Here is an 18944-nt window from a genome sequence, read left to right on the forward strand (position 1 = left end):
AGAGTGGAGGCTTCCGCTGGCCTAGAGCGGACCGGAAGGGCAGGCGGGGCGGGGCGTCGCCATGGCGGCCGAGGGCCGAGCCGGCCAGCCGGCAGCGCCGACAGGGACCGAGATGCAGCGCTGAGGCGGGAGGATGATCTCGCGATACACACGGAAGCCGGTGGCCCCCGACGCCCAGGGGATGTGAGTGGCCTTTCCTCGCTGGCGTCGCGACCCTGAGGCGCCCTCCGTCAGGGTGGGGGACCTTTCCGACTCCCCGACGGCGACCCTGCCGCCGCGGCCTGGTGGGGCGTCCCGGAGGAGACGGAGGCCTCGGGAGGGGGCGGGTCCGGGCTATATCTTTCCGGAGTGCCTCGGGGGAAAGCAGGCTCCCCTGACGGGATGCCCTCGAGCCCACCAAAACAGGCCCCTCCACGTGGAAAGCCGCCTTGCTGGAGAGAAAGGTCCCAGCCTAACTTTCACCCTGTTTTCTAGGCTTAGAGCAGGCATAGCCAAACTCGGCCCTCCAGATGTTTTGGGACTACAACTCCCATCATCCCTAGCTAACAGGACCAGTGGTCAGGGATGATGGGAATTGTAGTCCCAAAACATCTGGAGGGCCAAGTTTGCCTATGCGTGGCTTGAGTGTTGTTTTTTTCATTGGCGGAGGAACAATCTGCCATACTAACCCACAGGAGCTGATTTACCACCTCCCTGAAAACCAAGGCTGAGATAACAGCGACATCAATAAAATCTTGCCACTGCTACCACCTAGGGCAGAGCTTCCCAAACTTTCCGCTTTGGAGACAGGCATCATTTCACAACACAGTAATTCAGCGTTAAAGTCGTACCTTGGTTCTCAAACTAAATCTGTTCCGGAAGTCTGTTCCAAAAACAAAGCATTCCGAAACCAAGTCGCACTTTCCCATAGAAAGTAATGCAAAATGGATTAATGCGTTCCAGACTTTTAAAAACAACCCCTAAAGCAGCAATTTAACATGAATTTTACTATCTAACGAGACCGTTGATCCATAAAATGGAAGCAATAATGTACTGCAGTCACAAAATCAATCAATCAATCAGCTGAACTGGGTTCCACACAGTCACAAAAACAAAACAAAAAAGCCACAAAAACAAAAATGCAAAATAAATAGCAAAAACAGACCTCAGTGTAACACTCAAATTGCCAGCGTAATGCTCAAAATGGAAGTGTGGCACTCAAATCAGAAGTGTAACTTGTGCTAGAGAACCAATCAATGTCATACGAAAACCTTTTGCATTCTTCTGGTGTGACTAGCTTGAATATATATTTTTAAAACTTAACATATTTATGTTAATAAGAAACAGTTCCCAACAATTTTTAATGCTGATTGGTTGTTGTTAAGAAGACATTAAAGTCACTGTTAGAGGTTGTAATTTATTTCCACTGAAGGTGGAAGCGGCTTAGTCATGCTGGCCACATGACGCTGTACGCCGGCTTCCTCGGCCAATAAAGTGAGATGAGCAACCCCAGAGTCGGTCACGACTGGACCTAATGGTCAGGGGTCCCTTTACCCTTACTAGAATCACATTTATAATTTTCTTCCCCCACCCTTTTTTTAGCCGAGGACTTACAAAAAGTTCCTTAGAACATCATCCCCTGCCAGACTCACTGGATGACAGTTATCCATCTACTGAAAGTCAGGAAGACATTTCAAGGTATTCAGATAGTGTAAATATTTGTGGGGGGAGGTTTGTGAGAAGAGGTTGGAAAATACATTTCTGTTGACTGCTTTCATTTTTCATTCTATTTCCCCCTCCACTTTTACGAGGTCTGGGACACTTGTTAAACATCCAGTCAAATAGTGACTGTCTGTTGTTTGGCCATGGTCAAATGTTAATCCTATGAAGCCAGCAATGCCCTTTTGGAAAGGCGTAACCTATTGCTTTAATTTGCATCATGGTGTCATGAGATACCAAAGGCAATAGTCTTTCTCCCTCCTTTTTTTAATTACAAACTTTATTGAAAATAAATAAAGTCATTCTTTTTTCCAATGCTCTAGAATGGGGACATGGTAATACATGGAAACCCCATTTAAGAAGAGGCACCTATTTTCTTGCACTAGATCATAGCTGCTTTTAAAAACAAGTCTTCCTGTTCTAGTTGATATGCATGTTTCATTTTTAGTTGTATAATTGCAACTTGGGGCTCCAGGATAACAAAAAACAACAACTGTTCTTAAGTATTGTTCACATACATTGATGTTTAAATAATATTGTTAGAAATAATATAATGTGATTTCATTGTTACCAATCTTTATTTCATGATGTTTATATAATATTGTTAGTTACAGTATAATTTGATTTCATTGTTACTAAACTTCATTTGGTGATGTAACTTTAGCTTCCTTCTTCAGTCCAATAGTAATAAATTGGACTAAAACATATTTTATCATTAGCAGAACTTCATATATGTGTCTATTTTATGGTACCTTTAACGTGTATCCGCAGAATTACATTACTTGAAAGATACCTTCCCCACTAGAATCTAAACTGTTCCTCATATACTTCCTATTCACTTTGGAAAGCTTAACTCATATGACTTTTCTTATATTAAGATTCCCTTTCTCTCTTCTCTCTCCACTCCCCCTGAACATTTTAGTGAGTCTGAAAGTACAAAAGATTCAAACTACCAATCTGTCACTTCAGTAGACGATGGAAACTCATGGTCAGCTAGTCAGAGCTTCACAGGCACCTCTACAGAAGACAGCTCAGTCTTTTCTTGGGGCTACGATGTGAGTAGATTATAATCCTTCAGTTAAAATGAGAATAATCCTTTGAAAAATATTATTCATAAGTTTAGATCTCTGTCCTTCACATAATTTCACACACTGGTCCTAACAAATACACTTATGAGCCAGTGGGCAGGCCGGTACAAGCTTTGACATATTTCAGTTACACTCATGCACATGATTTTTTTGCAGTGAATGTTGCAAAAATATTGTAGTTCTAATAGAGTTGTGTGTATTCATTCTTGGAAGTTGGTACAGAATTTAGCATCCTTAAGAACAGTCTTTATCTTAAAAATATTTGCAGGTTTCAGAGTCCAATAACTTTAGAAGAGTTTCTGATAAAAATTATTAGTGTAGTTCCTCTTTATCTGTTTTGGATAATTTAACAAACAAGATCCTTCAAAAATTAGAATTGCAGTCTGATGCATTGTTTCAAATACTTAAATCATCTTATTACCTGGATTGTACCTTGGGCTCAAGAACTTCTTCTCTTATCTGATCCTTCCCAATTCCTCCCTTTTCTGCTCTTCATCTTTGTTAGTTTTGTTATTGTATTGCTGATTAAAATGTACAACATTGCCTGCAAATCAGTCATTAAAACCTTCATGGTTTAGGACATACTCAAGTCTTATATATTGCTGCTTTAAATAGTCCTTGGAACAAGAACATTCAATTTTAAGGCCTCCTGATAAGATTCTAGAAGACTTGGTTCCCATCCTATAACAATGTACTTGGTGCAGCTCCATTGCTATTTGGCCTTGAGCTACATTTTGAGTTGTACTAGCAATTCAGGTTACTCATTTATTCTTTCCTAGAGGGCCCTGCAACAAAGAGTGCTCCTACGTATTGTGTCAGTCTGTCAGTCATATCCTCCCAATATATTTGTTTGTGTATTTATTTTTAAAAAATAGATAGATATTCCATTGTTTCTCCCTCCTAGGTTTCCTTAAAAAACAAAAACAAAAAAACACTCTTAGCACACAGTCAGTATTCTCTGGCCACTGAGCATATGCTTTCCTCATTAACCTGGATTTAAAGCCTTGAGTATCCCCCAAGGACCCCTTAACCCTTCAGGTGTGGTGCCTGGAGGAGGCATAGTGAAAAATGAATTATAAATCCCCCCCCCATCTCTTCTCATGGAAGTGTGTGCTACAAGGTTAATTTTATATTTGCTTTATGAAGAAAGTCCTGAGTATCCTGCTAAATTGTGAAACAAGCTAGCTAGTCCACATAATCCCCCAAAGATGTAATTTTGTTTCCCATTTTTATTTCTTCCCTAATTTCTGTTCAGGAATTTGATAAAGCTGCCACGCGGCAAGTACAACAAATATTTAGATATATTGATGAGCTCTTGTATGAACAGAAAACAAGCATGTATGTTGAAGGCCTAGAGGAGGAGTGCCAACAATGGATGTCAAGCTTTCCCCATCTCAGGTATTTTCATGATGTGTTAGTGATATATTTCACAGTACTAGAAAACAGCACAAAGCTGTACTTTTCAGCTTCTTCACGACTGCTGTGGAGGCTCAGTTTTTGTTCTAAATGTGCCGCCCTCTCTGCTCTTGTTCCTGAGTGAATCATTATGGACCAACACAGCGGTTGATTCCGCTGTTTCTTTCCAAATCTCTTCTTTGATGCTGAATGACTCAACTGTAAGAAGTGCTTTTGTTGGAACTTACTAACATAATGTTTCAGGAGATGATAATTTTATCTTGATGTTGCTCTTCCAGAGTAGTTGTTGCTCACACTGCCCTTCCCTCACAAGTAAATTCCTTCCTTGAGTTGTAGGTTTTGTATACCTGCTGAACGCTTCTGGTCTTATTTTGTGGATTAAGCATACTTTGCCAGTTTCTCCAAAGCCATTTGTAATTTTTAAAATAATTCTCTCTTTAATATCAGGATTGTAGGGAAACAAGTAGTGATTCCCACAGACGAAGGTTACGGCTGGTATTCGAGTTCAACTTGCAGCACCTTAGGTTCATCAGATATGACCCCATCACTAGAGAAAGATCCGAGTGAGTAAGTATCAGTGATCTCTAATTCTGCAGAAGTGTTCCATTATCAGTGAATGATTGGCAGAGCAAACCTACTGGGGCAAGGTATGGGGAAAGTTTGTGGTGGATGAACTGCCAAATACAAAGCCCTGCTGAGCTTTCCCCTTTTGAGCTTTTTTTTTTTTTTTAAGCTCCCCACCCCACATTTTGCATCAAGGAGGCCTCGGGGAGGTGGAACTCATGCCCCACACATGGAGCTTCTGTGGAGAGGGAAACCTGCTAAATCCTATCACCCTTTGAATGCTTTCCCCTCACCCCGCCCCTGCAGGACCATGGGATTGCACTTTAGGACTGCAGTCTTATATACACTTAACCTTATATACCTTTCACTTATATACATACATGGGATTGCACCGTGAGCTGCTCTCAGAGGAAGCATAAAATGACTTTTAAAAAATAGCATCATTATAACCACCTTATTTTCATTGAAAGAATAAATTAGTCTTCTTTGTAACTATTTTGTTTATGAAATATATTTGCCGTTCAGAACAAACCATGATTTTTGAAAGTAGCTATCGTATCAGTAATATATTGGAAGCAACATTAATGCATTTCAGATATTGTCCACATGCCTAGCAAACACTGGTGTTATTGGCTAGGATTCAAAGAATTGAGCAAATGGAGACTTTACTATTGTTTCCTTAGACATCTGCTCTCCATGCCATATGGCAAACTGTTTCTGAAACTTAGGTGAGCTTCAGTAGCCATTTCTGATATCATATAGGAGTCGTCATTTCAAAGGGGGGGGGGGCTTTATAGTAAGGATAGCTTGTACGGCATTGGTAGGATGGTTGTTGTCGTTTAGTCGTGTCCAACTCTTCATGACCCCATGGCCCAGGGGAGGGTAGTTGTTCCCATGTCAGAAGGTGATCACATACCAAGTATAATAAAGGAATTAAATGAATCTCTAAACAATCTTAGCATTCTACTGCTGGTTGTACTAGCTTCTACAATGTCAGAGGGCTCATAAGCTAATTTCTCCACAACTACTTTTTGGAATATTTAAGAAAACTGTTTCTGAGATTATTTCTTTCTCTTAGTCCTTGAAAAGAAGAGAGAGGGTATAATTGCATTTAGGATAATTAGGTCTGTTTTTTGGGTTTGTTGTCTAAAATGAAATAAGTCAACTCAAAAGGCTAACACCATCATCATCATTATTAAAACTGAATAATTTTTTCCAGCTTTCATTTTATGGTTGGGATTTGATATCTGTCCATTGCTGTTGGGAGAGCTTAAGAGCCTCCATGGGTGAGCGGGAAAATCTGCCCATGTCACCAATACCATAACTGTACCATTGAGATATAAAAGTAATCCTCCTTGTTTACTGCCATTTTTTTCAGATTTAGTATTTTGGGCAAAAAGGTTCCTCTTTCTCTTACTCCTATGTGTAAAGAAGACAACATTTCAAAACCACCCGAATTGTGTTTATTGGAGAGTGAAGAAGGAGACGGTGGAGTGATTGTCTCTGAAGGTGTAATGGAGGAATATTTAGCATTTGATCGCAGAGATGTGTAGGTATTGAATATTTGTTTAACCTGGTCTGCACTGATATTTGCTGCTAGTGACTTGGAATTAATTGCTAAAATGTAATTTGTTCCTAACAGTAGAAAATAATAAATCACACAGTGATTTTGTTGTTTTGTTTGTTCTTCCACTGAAGTGCTCATAATAGTTCTGTAAATCCTTGTCGGCGGTGCCACGCTATAGATTTGGTGATTTTCTCACTAAATAGCTGTTGAGTTTAAAATTGCAGTTTATTCCTCCCCAGCATCACGGTGTTGTTCTTAATTCTGATTATCATGCAATGCGTATAGTACTAGGTGGACAAGTTGCTGAATGGCAGAGGACACACTGGAAACTTGTGAGCCAAAGGACCTGAACTCAAGCTGCACATTTTATTTATGTCTCATTTGAGTAAAATGTCTGTTAACATGGTAGATCCAATGCCGTTTTACTAGCATAACTAGTGGAAATGTACTGCTTGCTATTTATCATTCACAAAGTTCCAAAAAAGAAGAAGTTCAGAGAGTTTTTCAGCCACTGGACTGACCGGGAACATGATCAGCATTTAGTGAATGCTGCCTTCTAGAACAGTTATTCATCTTTACTGTAGTATTTCCTTCTAGCTGTCTTGATCATTTGTCCTTGGGATGGAGGTAGGGAGTGTTAATTCTGTGATCCAGTCATAGCCACTGAGTACTGTGCCAAATCCTGGCTAGTCATTGAATCCCTCTATTAAAGTTTTGAATTGCTCAGCAGGAACCCATTGCGGCGGGGAGTATATCTTAACCAGGGAAAGCCACAGACTCAGGATTATAACTGAAACAAATCACTTGGTTTATTAGTGGACAAAGCTTAATGGCATTATGACATGGTAATACGAAAGCTTACAAAAGTTACAGAAAACACATAAGGTGGAATATTTTAAAATGAGGCAACTTAAAGCAACTTGTGCATAATTTAATTTAAAGCAGCTTAATGCATTTAGATATGTACAAAAATAATTATTGGTTTATAATTAAACCATTGAAATGAATGAGCATGACTGAGTTAAGACCATTAATTTCAGTGGGTCTGCTCTGAGTAAAACTTTGTTGACTACCACTCTTAAGGGCAGGAGTCACCTAACCATCTCTGTCAGCAGAAGCCCTGTGCAAGAACTTTCACAAAAGGGTTTCCTCTCCCCACCTCTTAGGGGCATTGGGAAAGCCCCCCCAGAGCAGTGGCCGGGGAGCGGGGCTCATTCCATCTGGTAAGCTGCAGGGATTGCTCAGACAGAACAATTAGAAGAGTTCAACATTGAATTCCACCCATCAGCTCTAAATTTGTCAGGTAGGCACAAAGTCGCTTCTGGCTTTGATTATATAAAATTAAAACAGAACTGTAACATTATCTTGTTTCATTCAAAGGGAAGAAGAGTTGCATGATTGGAAAATGGGTCTTTCACCTGACAGACGGAAATTAGGTTTCCCTCCTATCTCGCCATCCTACTGCATGAGAGATGCTGTCCTTTCCTATGTATTTGATGATGTCTGGAGTGAAGTCTTGGGCCATATGGAGCAATTAATCTGTAGACACTGGGAAGGATCAGTCTCAGGTAAGTTTCAAGGCTAAAATGCAGTGGATATCATTCTCCAAAGTTTTCCCTGCCCACTTCAAAATGTAGTGTTAAATACTTAGCAAGCTATATTCCCGCCCCCCGAAATATGCCTTATGCCTAGAAACAGTTTCAGTCCAGTGAGTCATAGTTTATAAATTGCATTGGGAAGTCTTATCCTGTGTGGATTTTAATGACCAGATATTTTGGTCCACTGACATGCATGGAACTCCATGTATTCTAGCTCTTTTAAATGTCTCTGATTAAAATCAAGAGTATGAAGCCCATTTATGTACTTTTCAAGGAGACAAAAGCCACCTTTCTTAAAATTTTGCTTTATAAGAATCCAAAGTGAACAGTGCATAGTGATTTATGTTTGTCCTATTTCTGGTAGACGATGAGAAGAATGTCATAACTGTTGAAACAAACCGGACAGATTCAGGAAGCCCGTTTATGCAGTTTGAGCCTTTGCCACTGTTATTACCTCGAATGCCTCAAACTAAGATGCCCTCCATCCCTTCAAATCCGGTAAGTTAAAAAGACACATCAGGTTGAGATGGTGTCTAGGCAAGGAAATTTATCATGTTAACTTGCCTGAAAATTAGACATTGCAATGGCTTGACTATATCTGTCCTTGCAAAACTTTCACTTTATCACATACTGTCACAACTCTTAAAATTCTATCTACCTTATTTTGAAAATATTTTCCTTCTTTGCGCTTTGATGAAATAAGAGGTATACAGAGTTAGAGGACTGGTATGGAGATACCAACTCAATCATTACCCAGCTTAGTGGGCAATAGAGAGCACTCTTATTTTGCTGCTTGGATGTATAAAGCATCTCTGTTAACTACCTTCGTTTTTTAAAATGTGTACTAGTTCTTGCTCTGCATACTCTCCATAATAAAGATAAGAACCCAAGGTTTCACTAGTGTTTGATCCATTTTAACTCGGTTTCTTTCCTTTTTTATTTTCCCCCTTTCACTTCCCTGTATAATCCTCTGTCTTCCTCATGTATACCTTATTGTATGCATAGTACTCAAAACACCGATGTGGCCGCAAAAGCAAAAAGAAGAGAAAAACACCGGAAGTATGTATGATGCAGGGGGGTATAGCTCTTTTCTTTCTCCTGTCAGTGTAATATGGTGGGTGGATGATGATGATGATTATGATGATTTTGCGTTTTCCCAGATGATGCAGAACTATTTTGAGTCAAAATTCATTACCACAGAAGTATTGTACATTCAGCAGAACTTACTTCCAAATTAGACAGCTTTGGGTCACACCGTTTCTTGGATTCCTTTGTTATTAAGGAGGCAATGGGACATATGATGCAGTGTCTGGGGAAGGGAGAGCCTCATTCGCTAGTGTATTAATTTAGTTTAGTCATACATTAATAATATTCCATCTTAGCAAGTTTAGGCTGATCCTGAATAAATTCAGTAACAAACGTCAACGAGATTTGTGCTTACATTTTTTTAGGATTATAGATTTGGCACCCTAGTACTAAGTAGGACTTTTCCTAGTCCCCCTTTTGACCTTTCAAAAACCTACTCCTAAAGGTCAGCTAACTCTAGAGTGGTATTATATTGCACTGGAAGTTATAAGTGAGGGAAGGCTGCAGCGGGCTATGACAGACACCGTGTCTTTTCAGTACAGAAGCTGCTGTAACCAGATATACTTTAGGTGAGAAAATGCTTACAAGGTTGGGGGAGGCCTGCCACAAAGAAGGGGGGGGGCGGAATGAGGGACCATGCCCTTTCTCCTAACCTGATAAGAGAGGTGGTTGTGAAACAGAGTTGTAAGCCCAGCTGACTTACTGATGCTCAAGTCTGATTTCTCTGCCACTGGGTCAGGATGTGGCTACCAATAATTGCAGCAGGGACCAGTTCAGCAGTTGAGAACAGCAAGTGCCCCCTCTCCCTGTTTCCTAAGATTTACCTCAAGATAATGCATGCTTTGTCAACAATGAGAATTTCAGCAGTCGTACACATGTAGCTGGTAACAAGGGCCACTGAAATCAATCTATCATGCAGTCATGCAGATGTACGAGGACTGAGTAGGTAGCATATACACAAAGTAGAAATCTAACCATGTTGTCATATGTTTGTTTATGCGTGTGACCTAAACATTTTTTCTCTGCTGAAAGTATTTTGTCCAGATTAATTTATGCTAAGTTTAAATAATTTAATTACCTTGGTTACGAAGCCATGTTATATAATAAACAGTGCGTAATTTAAAAAGATATAAGAACTGCTTATAAGACCATTCATGCCTTGTTACGTGTTAGTTATGAACAAATTGAGGGTATGCACTGCTTTTCTTGAGTCCATTGACATTTACTCTTTTCCAATCCTTTTTTCAGTAAGAGCCGAGATTGGAAATTAACAAATGCGTATCTTTCATTTAATGCTGAGGGCAAATTTAATTTCTTGTAACCTGCAGGCAAATCTCTCACAAGGAACGAGCGGTGGTCCACAACGTAATTTGAATGGTTTGATGGTTATTCATGGGATCCCCTTACAGCAAAGGAACTTGCCTCTGATGGATAAAATATTGTAAGAGTAGCCATCTTTTGTTTGTTCTGTATGAAAGCTGTACTGCGAGTTAGAGATATAAGGAAGCAGTTGTGTTGGGATTCAAGTTTTGCTAAGTTTATATTGACTTTTAAACACCTTCCTCCTGCTCTATGCATCCACAGCTGTGGAGGAACCATTGAATGCTTCTACTCTAGTCCATTTTGGCTTGTCTAAAACTGAGCTAGGCTAAAGATCAAGCTAGCTCAGGTTACTATCAAAACCCCCACATAGAAATCAATTACACCTCTCAACATGCAGAAGATGTAAAATTCATACTTAATATGCTAGTGGATTTGCTCAGTCTAGTGCCTCCTGCACCACAATAGGTGTTGACTAGCATCCCCTTTTCACTGAAATGCAAATGCAAAGGGTTGTAATGCTAGGATGGAATCTGTTGTCCTTCCACATTTTTAAAAACTACTGTGCCTTTCTTCTGTCATGCAGCCAAAGGTGGTGGACTTGTGGTTCACACACCCAGGCATGAACTGAACCTGCTTAGCTTTGACCTCATGTGCCTTCAGACCATCTTACCGGGATACACATGGGCTTTATAGAGCAGAATAGCTGTGCGGTAGCTGCCTTTGTAGTGGTATTGTGCCTCGTTAATGGATGCGGATGGTGCGAAATCAGTTTATGAATATTTCATTTTGCTCCTGTGCTTTCCCCCACTTGGTGCCAGAGACTTGGATGACAGATTGCTTATGAGGCCAGGCTCCACTTCTATCCTGTCAACCAGAGCTCGGCCAAATCGCCCACTTGAGCTCAGTACATCTTCTCTGTCCTATTCTGCACAGTCTGCTAGAAGGCGCAACCCTCCGCCACGTACTCTGCACCCCATCAACACGAGCCATTCTCGCTCAGGGACACCGAGACCCATGGAGGATGTCATCAGGGGAACACGGCTGTAGGTTGATACTTACTTCTGGCTTAATCTCTGCCTTTTGAAATGTTCAGCATGACAGGATCAGATCTTATGGAAGTCGAGGGTGGGGTGGGTGAGACAGGCAGTCGGATAAGTAATATTTGTTATCTAATCTGTTCTGTTTTGCAAAAGGAGGCACTAGACACTGCCTGTGAAAATTGTGGCCATGTTCTAAGCTGTTCTTTTGTAAGATTTCATGTATGAGCTGAAGCCTTTCCTGGTTATCACTTTATTTATGCAGTTATTATTTGATGTTGGGATGCGGATGGCGCTGTGGTGTAAAAAACTACTGAGCCTTGGGCTTGCCAATCGGAAGGTCGGCGGTTCGAATCCCCACAACGGGGTGAGCTCCCGTTGTTCGGTCCCAGCTCCTGCCAACCTAGCAGTTTGAAAGTGCAAGTAGATAAATAGGTACCGCTCCGGCGGGAATGTAAAGGGCGTTTCCGTGCGCTGCTTTGGTTTCACCAGAAGCAGCTTAGTCATGCTGGCCACATGACCTGGAAAAACTAAATGCAGACAAACGTCGCCTCCCTCGGCCAGTAAAGCGAGATGAGCACCGCAACCCCAGAGTCATTCGCGACTGGTCTTAACTGTCAGGGGTCCTTGTCCTTTACCTTTTTATTATTTGATGATGTAGAGAATCAAAACATCCGCTTCTCCAGCTTATACCTCTTTTGCAGGGAATCACCATTTCCCTATCACCCAAGTCATGATAGACTGTTGCAAGGAAAATGCAGACTTTCTCCAGCAATAGAGTACAGTGGTACCTTGGTTCTTGAACTTAATCCGTTCCTGGAGTCCGTTCGACTCCTGACATCATTCAAAAACCAAGGCGCGGCTTCCGATTGTCTGCAGGAGCTTCCTGCACTCAATTGGAAGCCTCCTGTTGGATATTCAGCTTCTGCAAAACATTCAAAAACAAGAACATTTACTTCTGGGTTTGCGGAGTTCAGGAGCCGATTTATTCGACAACTAAGCCGTTCGGGAACCAAGGTACCACTGTACTACATAAAATGTGGCTGCTTATTATAGCCATCTGAAAGATAGTGCCCATTATATCTTTAGTGCTGGGCAACACAATTCCCCTTCCCATCCAGTTCTTCACATCTGTGCTATTTTATGATTGCTATTTTCGAGGTAAAGCATTTCACCATTGTACTGCTCAAGAGCAGGACTGTTTATGAAACCCTTTAAAATAAGGACAAGAAGGGTAACTCTATTAAGCAGATCCTCTACTTTACATAAGCCTTTAAAATGTATTCTTCTTTAAAAACACAAAGGTTTGTGGAGGCTCTGTTCCTCTGGGGCATGTTACATTTTTCAAACGCCGCAGAGGGACCTTTATTTATTAAATTTATATATCCTACCCTTCTTCCCAAAGGAGCCCAGGAACAGAGTGAGTTTATCCTGCATGCATTGCATTAATGCTGAATGAGGACTAGCACGATTATACCATTAAGAACAGAATCTGTGCAGTAGTTTCAGTTCTTTGTAAACACATATTTGATTCTCTCTCCGCAGTCCTTCTGTTCTTGTTGTTTCCTTGGAAGTTTAGAGTTTTGTCTCTTTGGGATATTTCCCCTTGCCCCCTTTTATGGTAGCAGATAAGTTTAGAGTTGCATCATGCTCCCTTGGCTGTTGGCTTTTAGTCTTTGTTTCGTCGTGTTCTCTGATTTTGTGAAGCTGTTTTTTATTTGTTCATTGCTCAAAGAACATTGTTACAGAGTGGCTTATAAATATAATGATCAAATATTACAGAAGCTCTGCCACGGAGGGGTGCTTGCTGAGCAGTGAGAGGGCCAAGGTATAGGCAGAACAAGGATTTCCTTTGAGTCCAGTATAAAATTGAGAGGCAGTATAGCGGTGCTGAAAGAGATTGGCTACTTGAGCTTGGACCAGTTGCAGCTACTGTGTATTTTCCATTCTACAGCCCCAGATAGAGAGCCCTGCAGTATTCATCCCTCAAGGTAACCAAGGTATAGACCTAGAAGAAATAAATGTGACCACAGTTGAAACTTGGACACAAGATGGATTGGTCCCAAAGTGTGCACCACCTACACAATCAATGGACAGGTGCTGACAACTAAAAAGGTTGATGCAGAATCTGCAAAAAGCTTCCCTTTGCCCTCAAGCATCTGTCTTACTTGAGTTGAGTTTAACACAACTTGTCTCATCCATTTCAGTCATATATCAAGATGCATATTATGTCAGACACTTAGCTTCACTGTGTGGCGATATCTGCTTCAGATGCTAGTAACAGCTTGCCTTGTTCCATTGGTATGTTTCTTGTATTTCAGCTCACACATATCACTCTCTTCTCTCGTGATTGAATAATGGATGGCAAGCGAGTATTTTGCCTCAATCCATTCCTGAAGACTAGGCCTTTGATAAGACTTATTAGGCTATGATTGCAGATACATGTTAAGCTTGAGGCAAATCCGTCAGTGAGGTCACGTTGGCCATTGATTTTTAGAGGTAAAAGAGAAGCAGTGTTTTGAAAGGACTCAATAAGGAAGGCATTTCATAGACTGAAAGCAGTCCTCAAGTTGTGTTGCTGTTAATTGCAGTGAAATAATTTAAATAAATCAGCTTTGAAGGGTGCCAGGTTACCTGTGGAAGACAGTTATTTTCCTCCTTTAGCCTTAAACTAGGAAAAGTGTTGAAGCTTGAAATACCTGCAATCACTTTGTATTCCTCACTGGTGATGGAGAGAAATGTCTACAAAATGCATGCCGATTCCTCCATTTCTCATCTCTGCTGGAGTTTCTCCCACATGGAGCTCACCATTTAAGCCACAATCTCATCGACTCCCCACACTGAAACCCAGTATTTTTCATCAACTTGCATGGACACTTCTTTTTGTTATTTACCTTGAATTCACATCAGTCTTGTAATTTCCAGTGCAAATGTTGTTTTTAGTAATTGTCATTGGTCTTTTCCAGGTCCACTGCAAATGAGCAACTGTCATCACCTTCCCCAATGCCACTGAGCAGAAATAACCTCCTTCCTCCAATTAGTACTGTAGATATAGCAGATCATTTGGGATCTCAAAAGCAAATGGTAAGCCCACCTCTTCTGTTGAAACAATTCTGGTCTTATAATGATAGGGGATTCTTCAAGCCTCGCCTTGTGGTCCTTACTGTAAGATAGTAAGAATCGGTTTTTGTTTTGTTTTGTTTGAATGAATGTTTATGATTTACAAGAGAATATTATAAAAATAATTGTTGTGCATTTTAAAACTAAAACCCACACCCACCCTCAAAGCAAATATTAATTCTTAAGTAGTTACTATATCTAATTTCTGGGTTGTGAGTGATCTGTTTTTACTTCTTGAGACTATCAACCTTGAAGCAGAATGCTTCATGCAGTGTGTTTACCAGGAGAGTGAAAATGTTCATCTTTCTCTGTTATTCATCAGATTAATCAACTGCACCACTGTCTGTTACTTCCTTAATGCAGAGGGTGTGATACCAGTATTTGCCAGCTTTTGCATTCTTTTATTGTAAATTTGTATCTAAAACCCATGGCTTTTTTCTCTTCACCATGCAGAAATCTCGGGGGAATGCTAGCCGGGCTCGCAGTGCAATAGCAGATGAAATTAACCATCAACCAGTGCATGAAAGATTTTTATTACCTGATAGTTTCTCCAGGCCCAACACATCACATGCATTTTGGGTAAGGTGTGTTCAAATTACATTCAAACATGGAAAGAGTATAGATATTCATTTTGCCATTATCTGTGGCCAGTATCAAAATCCATGAGCCTATCCTTTCAGGTTTCCCTGTTATTTTAAGCGTGGGTACAAAATCCTTCAGCACTCAATGGTATATTTAAAGCAAATGAATGAGGATCTGCACAGGTCCCTTCTAATTGTCCCAGGTTGTGTGGCTCCCACACAAATATTAATTAATTTATATAACACCATCGGCGTACATGTAACATGACAAAGACCTACAACAAGGGCTTCCCATGTAAAATAGGCAGAGGGAAACAAGAGGAAGCAAGGAATGGAAACATGGGTAGGTCGACAGAGGTAGAAAATGGGATTGCTTCAGTTCCCTGTACCTTGGCTTAGTTTCAGAACTATGGGGGAGAAGGAAAAGAGAAACAAATGTGTGTGTGTGTGTGTGTGTGTCTGACTTCCCCCTGAGAATAGATATGAGAGCCTTCAGAGTGGCTTTCAGATTCATAATAGTAGCTTTACACAATTACTCTCTGCCTCTCAGTATGTGGAAGCAGCAACATACCAGGACACTACACCCTCTCTCTCCATGCTTAAGTTACTTGAGATCTCGAGAAACGTTATAGTGCAGAGAAGGAAGAGTAGATGGGGATGTGGAAAGAGTACAGCCTGTTCCCCATAATGCCCTGGAGTGCTGCTCGGCTTTGGGGTAGGAAAGAAGCAGAGCTACAGGAGAACCAGACACGGGGAAGGATTGTGTGCTTTGAGGATTTTGATTTTGCAATAGCCTGATCCAAAACATGGTACCTCTAGTGGTGCAATGGGTCAGTGCGTCTGGTTGGTGGTGGTTGAAGTCCACCCAGGACTGGCTGGGGGCAGGATTCCTGCATTGCAGGGGGTTGGACTAATTGATCCTCAGGCTCCCTTCCAACTCTGATTCTTTAACTGTTTTTTGTTTTGTTTTTTTGGCGCTTTTAGCCAGACTCGCAGTATCGTCGCTCTTGCACTGTTATTGATTATGCTAATCAACCACGAAATAGTAAAGGATCTGCTGGCACAGGTATGTGCAAAGTGGAGCGTGTATTGCTTAAAATGGCTTTGGTACGCTAACTGTATTAATAATATGCCACAGTTTAAGATTGAAATCTCGTATTACGTTACAGATGCTATAAATGTTGGAGTGATGGGAGTCAGTCTAGGGATATCCAGCTCTTCCTATATTAATTCCTTCCACCACCAGGCTCTTGGTAATTTTCTGAATGAGGACGAGGAGGACAAAGAAGACCAACCTCCGCTGGGTAAGAAGTAAGAGGCAACCGATGCACTTGATTTGGTTGCAAATCATAAAATACGTAGCATTCTCTTTGAAGTTGTTGGCCATTTTGTCAAACGTGTAATTTTGAACCTGGAATAGTGCATTTAGGTTATATTCCTGTCGTTTCTGCTGTCGAGTATACAAACCAGGGTTCCAGCTATGTTCATTCTTTCATGGCACACGCCCTCATACATGACAGCCACGGAAGTCTTCCAAGTTCACACTTCTTCAGCCCTACAAATGTGAATTCCACATTCCAAATGTATATTAATAGACAGTGCCTTTTAGTTTGATAGCGGTAGCTTTGAACTGAGACTGAAATTGATATAGGGCTGCCATGTCTTTTCAAATACTTGTATGGAAAGATGAAGCTTCTTCCATCACACCTCGTGTGAAAGAGCTGTGCTTGCTGTTTTAAAGACACAGAAGTCTTGCTCTGTCTTTTAATTCAGCAGTATGAACCAAATTTAGGGCAGAGCATTGTTAATTTCCTTTTCCAATTGAGGTCTAGTACTTCCATTGCAGGAGCAGGGGGGTTGCTGTTCTCCTGGTGACTTTGATGCCTTTTGGGCAATGTTGTGATTACGTGGGATGGACTGATGATGTGGCTATTTCCTGTGCCAGGCTCTCTGTACTGCTGAAGGATGTAATTACTGTCACTGGTCCCTCTCATCAGTGTTGTAAAGGAAGTCACATGAGAACTCCTGAAAAGCAACTATACCTTTGTATAAAGTGGGCCTGAGAGCAAACGCAAATGGTACAGTCCTTTCACATGCCTGGGACCTCTTAGAATGCATGCCAGTCAAAATTTGTTTGGAAACGTACATGTCATTGAGGGCCCCATATGCATTATGATGTACACTGGCACGAGAGGATCACACCACAAGAGCATGTGGTGTTCCGAATCATCAACAGGTTTATTGTGGCATGATCACTTGTGGGCATAATTTTGGGTTGTATCCAGTGATGTGCCAGCAGGGTGCCACTTGTACAGTGGGACTTAGGTTTCCTCTCCTTCCCCAGCATGCCCCCCAAAATCTCCTCTGGAGGGTCTCCCAACCCTCTGGAACTGATTTTGAGCATGCATGGGGAGCTGGAGGTGACAGAAGAGGAAGTTCTGTTCTGCACATGAAGTCCCCTGCACTAGCAAAGCTGGAGTGCTGAATACAGCCCATTACTGCATGCATGAAGTTTGCTTTTAGTACCATTGCTTTCACAGCTTTTATCTGGTTTTTGCTCAGTAGGTCTTCAGTTACATGGCTCTGTGAGAACTCACAGCCGAGGTGGATCGAGAAGCAGACAGGGACTATAATGTTGTGGCAATAAACCATCTATTTCCAAGATGAGGGAATGACTGTAGAAGCTTTTACAATCAGTATTCAACTGTAGCAATATCAAACCTGTTTACAGAAGACTTAAAACTTTCTTTACAAAACGTCTTATTTTTGTATTGACTTAAAACAAATGCCAAAGACTTAAGGTTCTCTCTTATTTTTGTTCCTGTAAATCAGCTATGGTATTCTGTTGGGTGCTGAAAGCATGTGTTCAGGAAATCTGCTAACCTCTAGTATTATTGTTAATACAATCTATTACAAAGAATGTCTGCCTAAAGAATTGGATTCCTCTAGGAGTGATAATGTTGTAACACCAATTGACTTGCCAGTTATTGGCACTTGATGGCAATATATTTAGTAAAATTAAATAAGTGTGCTTGGGCACACTTCCAGTATTTTGTCTTAAATGTATAAAATGTTCTGAGTGCCACTTGTTTGCATACTTAGAAAAAGCTGCAGGTGATGATGTCCGAAAGGTGGCCAACTTGGGGGTGCAACAGTTTTGTGTACTACCATCTATACTTTCAGTACTTACTTTCCCTTGTTTAAAATGAAGCAAGATGTTTGGTACACACATAATGTACAGCAGGAAGGTTCAGTTTTAATGTTCTCTCACTGGGGAGAGAACACTTTGTTAAGATGGAAATATTTAGAAAAAGCATTGCCTACATTGAATGTTGCATTTAATGTCTGCTGTAATTTTAATGTAACATAAAAAATAGTTCTAGGTCTTACTAGACAAAGTAAGTGCCAGACGACAATTGTATGAAGTTATGTAAATTAAAGATAGCTTTGCATTATATTCTAGATACCATGTGAAAGTTGTAAAAAACTGGTGGGAACAGATTCTTATTAAATTGTAATATGGAATAACTTTTATATACAAATAAAAAAATATTTTCTAAAATGCATTTGAATTGTTATTAAATCCCAATGGGTAGATCTTGGCTTTGAGAATGGTGCAGTCAAGAGTAACTGACCCAAGCAAGCTTCATGGCACAGCAGGGATTTCAACTTGGATCTTCCCAGCATTATTCCAATTCTATCACTATAGCTTCTGGCCCTGAAAAGTTTGTATGTATGTTCATAGTTATAGGCATAAGTGGCACATCATTGGCAAGACCTTTCATACCCTTAGCACTGTTTTTTCACTCACTGCATCAATATTGTCCTCTTGTTTTTTAAAGTCTGGGAGATATTCTCCATCATTC

General features: G+C 40.8%; 1 protein-coding gene across 7 annotated transcripts; it reads left to right on the top strand.

The window, feature by feature from the left end:
• The first annotated feature begins 5 nt into the window (after positions 1–5).
• FAM149B1 (family with sequence similarity 149 member B1) lies at positions 6–18640 on the top strand. Of its 7 annotated transcripts, none has more exons than XR_014526176.1 (16): positions 6–183; positions 1582–1677; positions 2621–2753; positions 4042–4184; positions 4650–4769; positions 6145–6315; positions 7714–7901; positions 8296–8429; positions 8937–8990; positions 10346–10458; positions 11159–11383; positions 14344–14461; positions 14951–15076; positions 16063–16144; positions 16217–16382; positions 17641–18640. XR_014526176.1 is itself a non-coding variant. In XM_083503075.1 (16 exons), the coding sequence occupies exons 1-16, from the start codon at positions 134–136 to the stop codon at positions 17709–17711; spliced, it is 1959 nt and encodes a 652-aa protein (XP_083359201.1). In that variant the 5' UTR covers positions 6–133; the 3' UTR covers positions 17712–18640. The 7 variants fall into 7 exon arrangements, 5 of the variants coding, with proteins under 5 accessions (XP_083359201.1, XP_083359202.1, XP_083359203.1 ...); XR_014526177.1 differs by having other exon boundaries at positions 17644–18640; XM_083503075.1 differs by having other exon boundaries at positions 16248–16382.
• The last annotated feature ends 304 nt before the right edge of the window (positions 18641–18944 follow it).

This window comes from Podarcis liolepis (assembly GCF_965112155.1).
Source record: "Podarcis liolepis genome assembly, chromosome: 5".
Classification (NCBI taxonomy): Eukaryota; Metazoa; Chordata; class Lepidosauria; order Squamata; family Lacertidae; genus Podarcis; species Podarcis liolepis.

Coding starts and splice junctions, on each gene's coding strand:
- FAM149B1 (XM_083503075.1), top strand. CDS start 134: ATGATCTCGCGATACACACGGAAGCCGGTGGCCCCCGACGCCCAGGGG. Junction 8,991..10,345: donor AGAAGAGAAAAACACCGGAA/GTATGTATGATG, acceptor TGTAACCTGCAG/GCAAATCTCTCACAAGGAAC. Junction 16,383..17,640: donor AGAAGACCAACCTCCGCTGG/GTAAGAAGTAAG, acceptor GTTTTTGCTCAG/TAGGTCTTCAGTTACATGGC.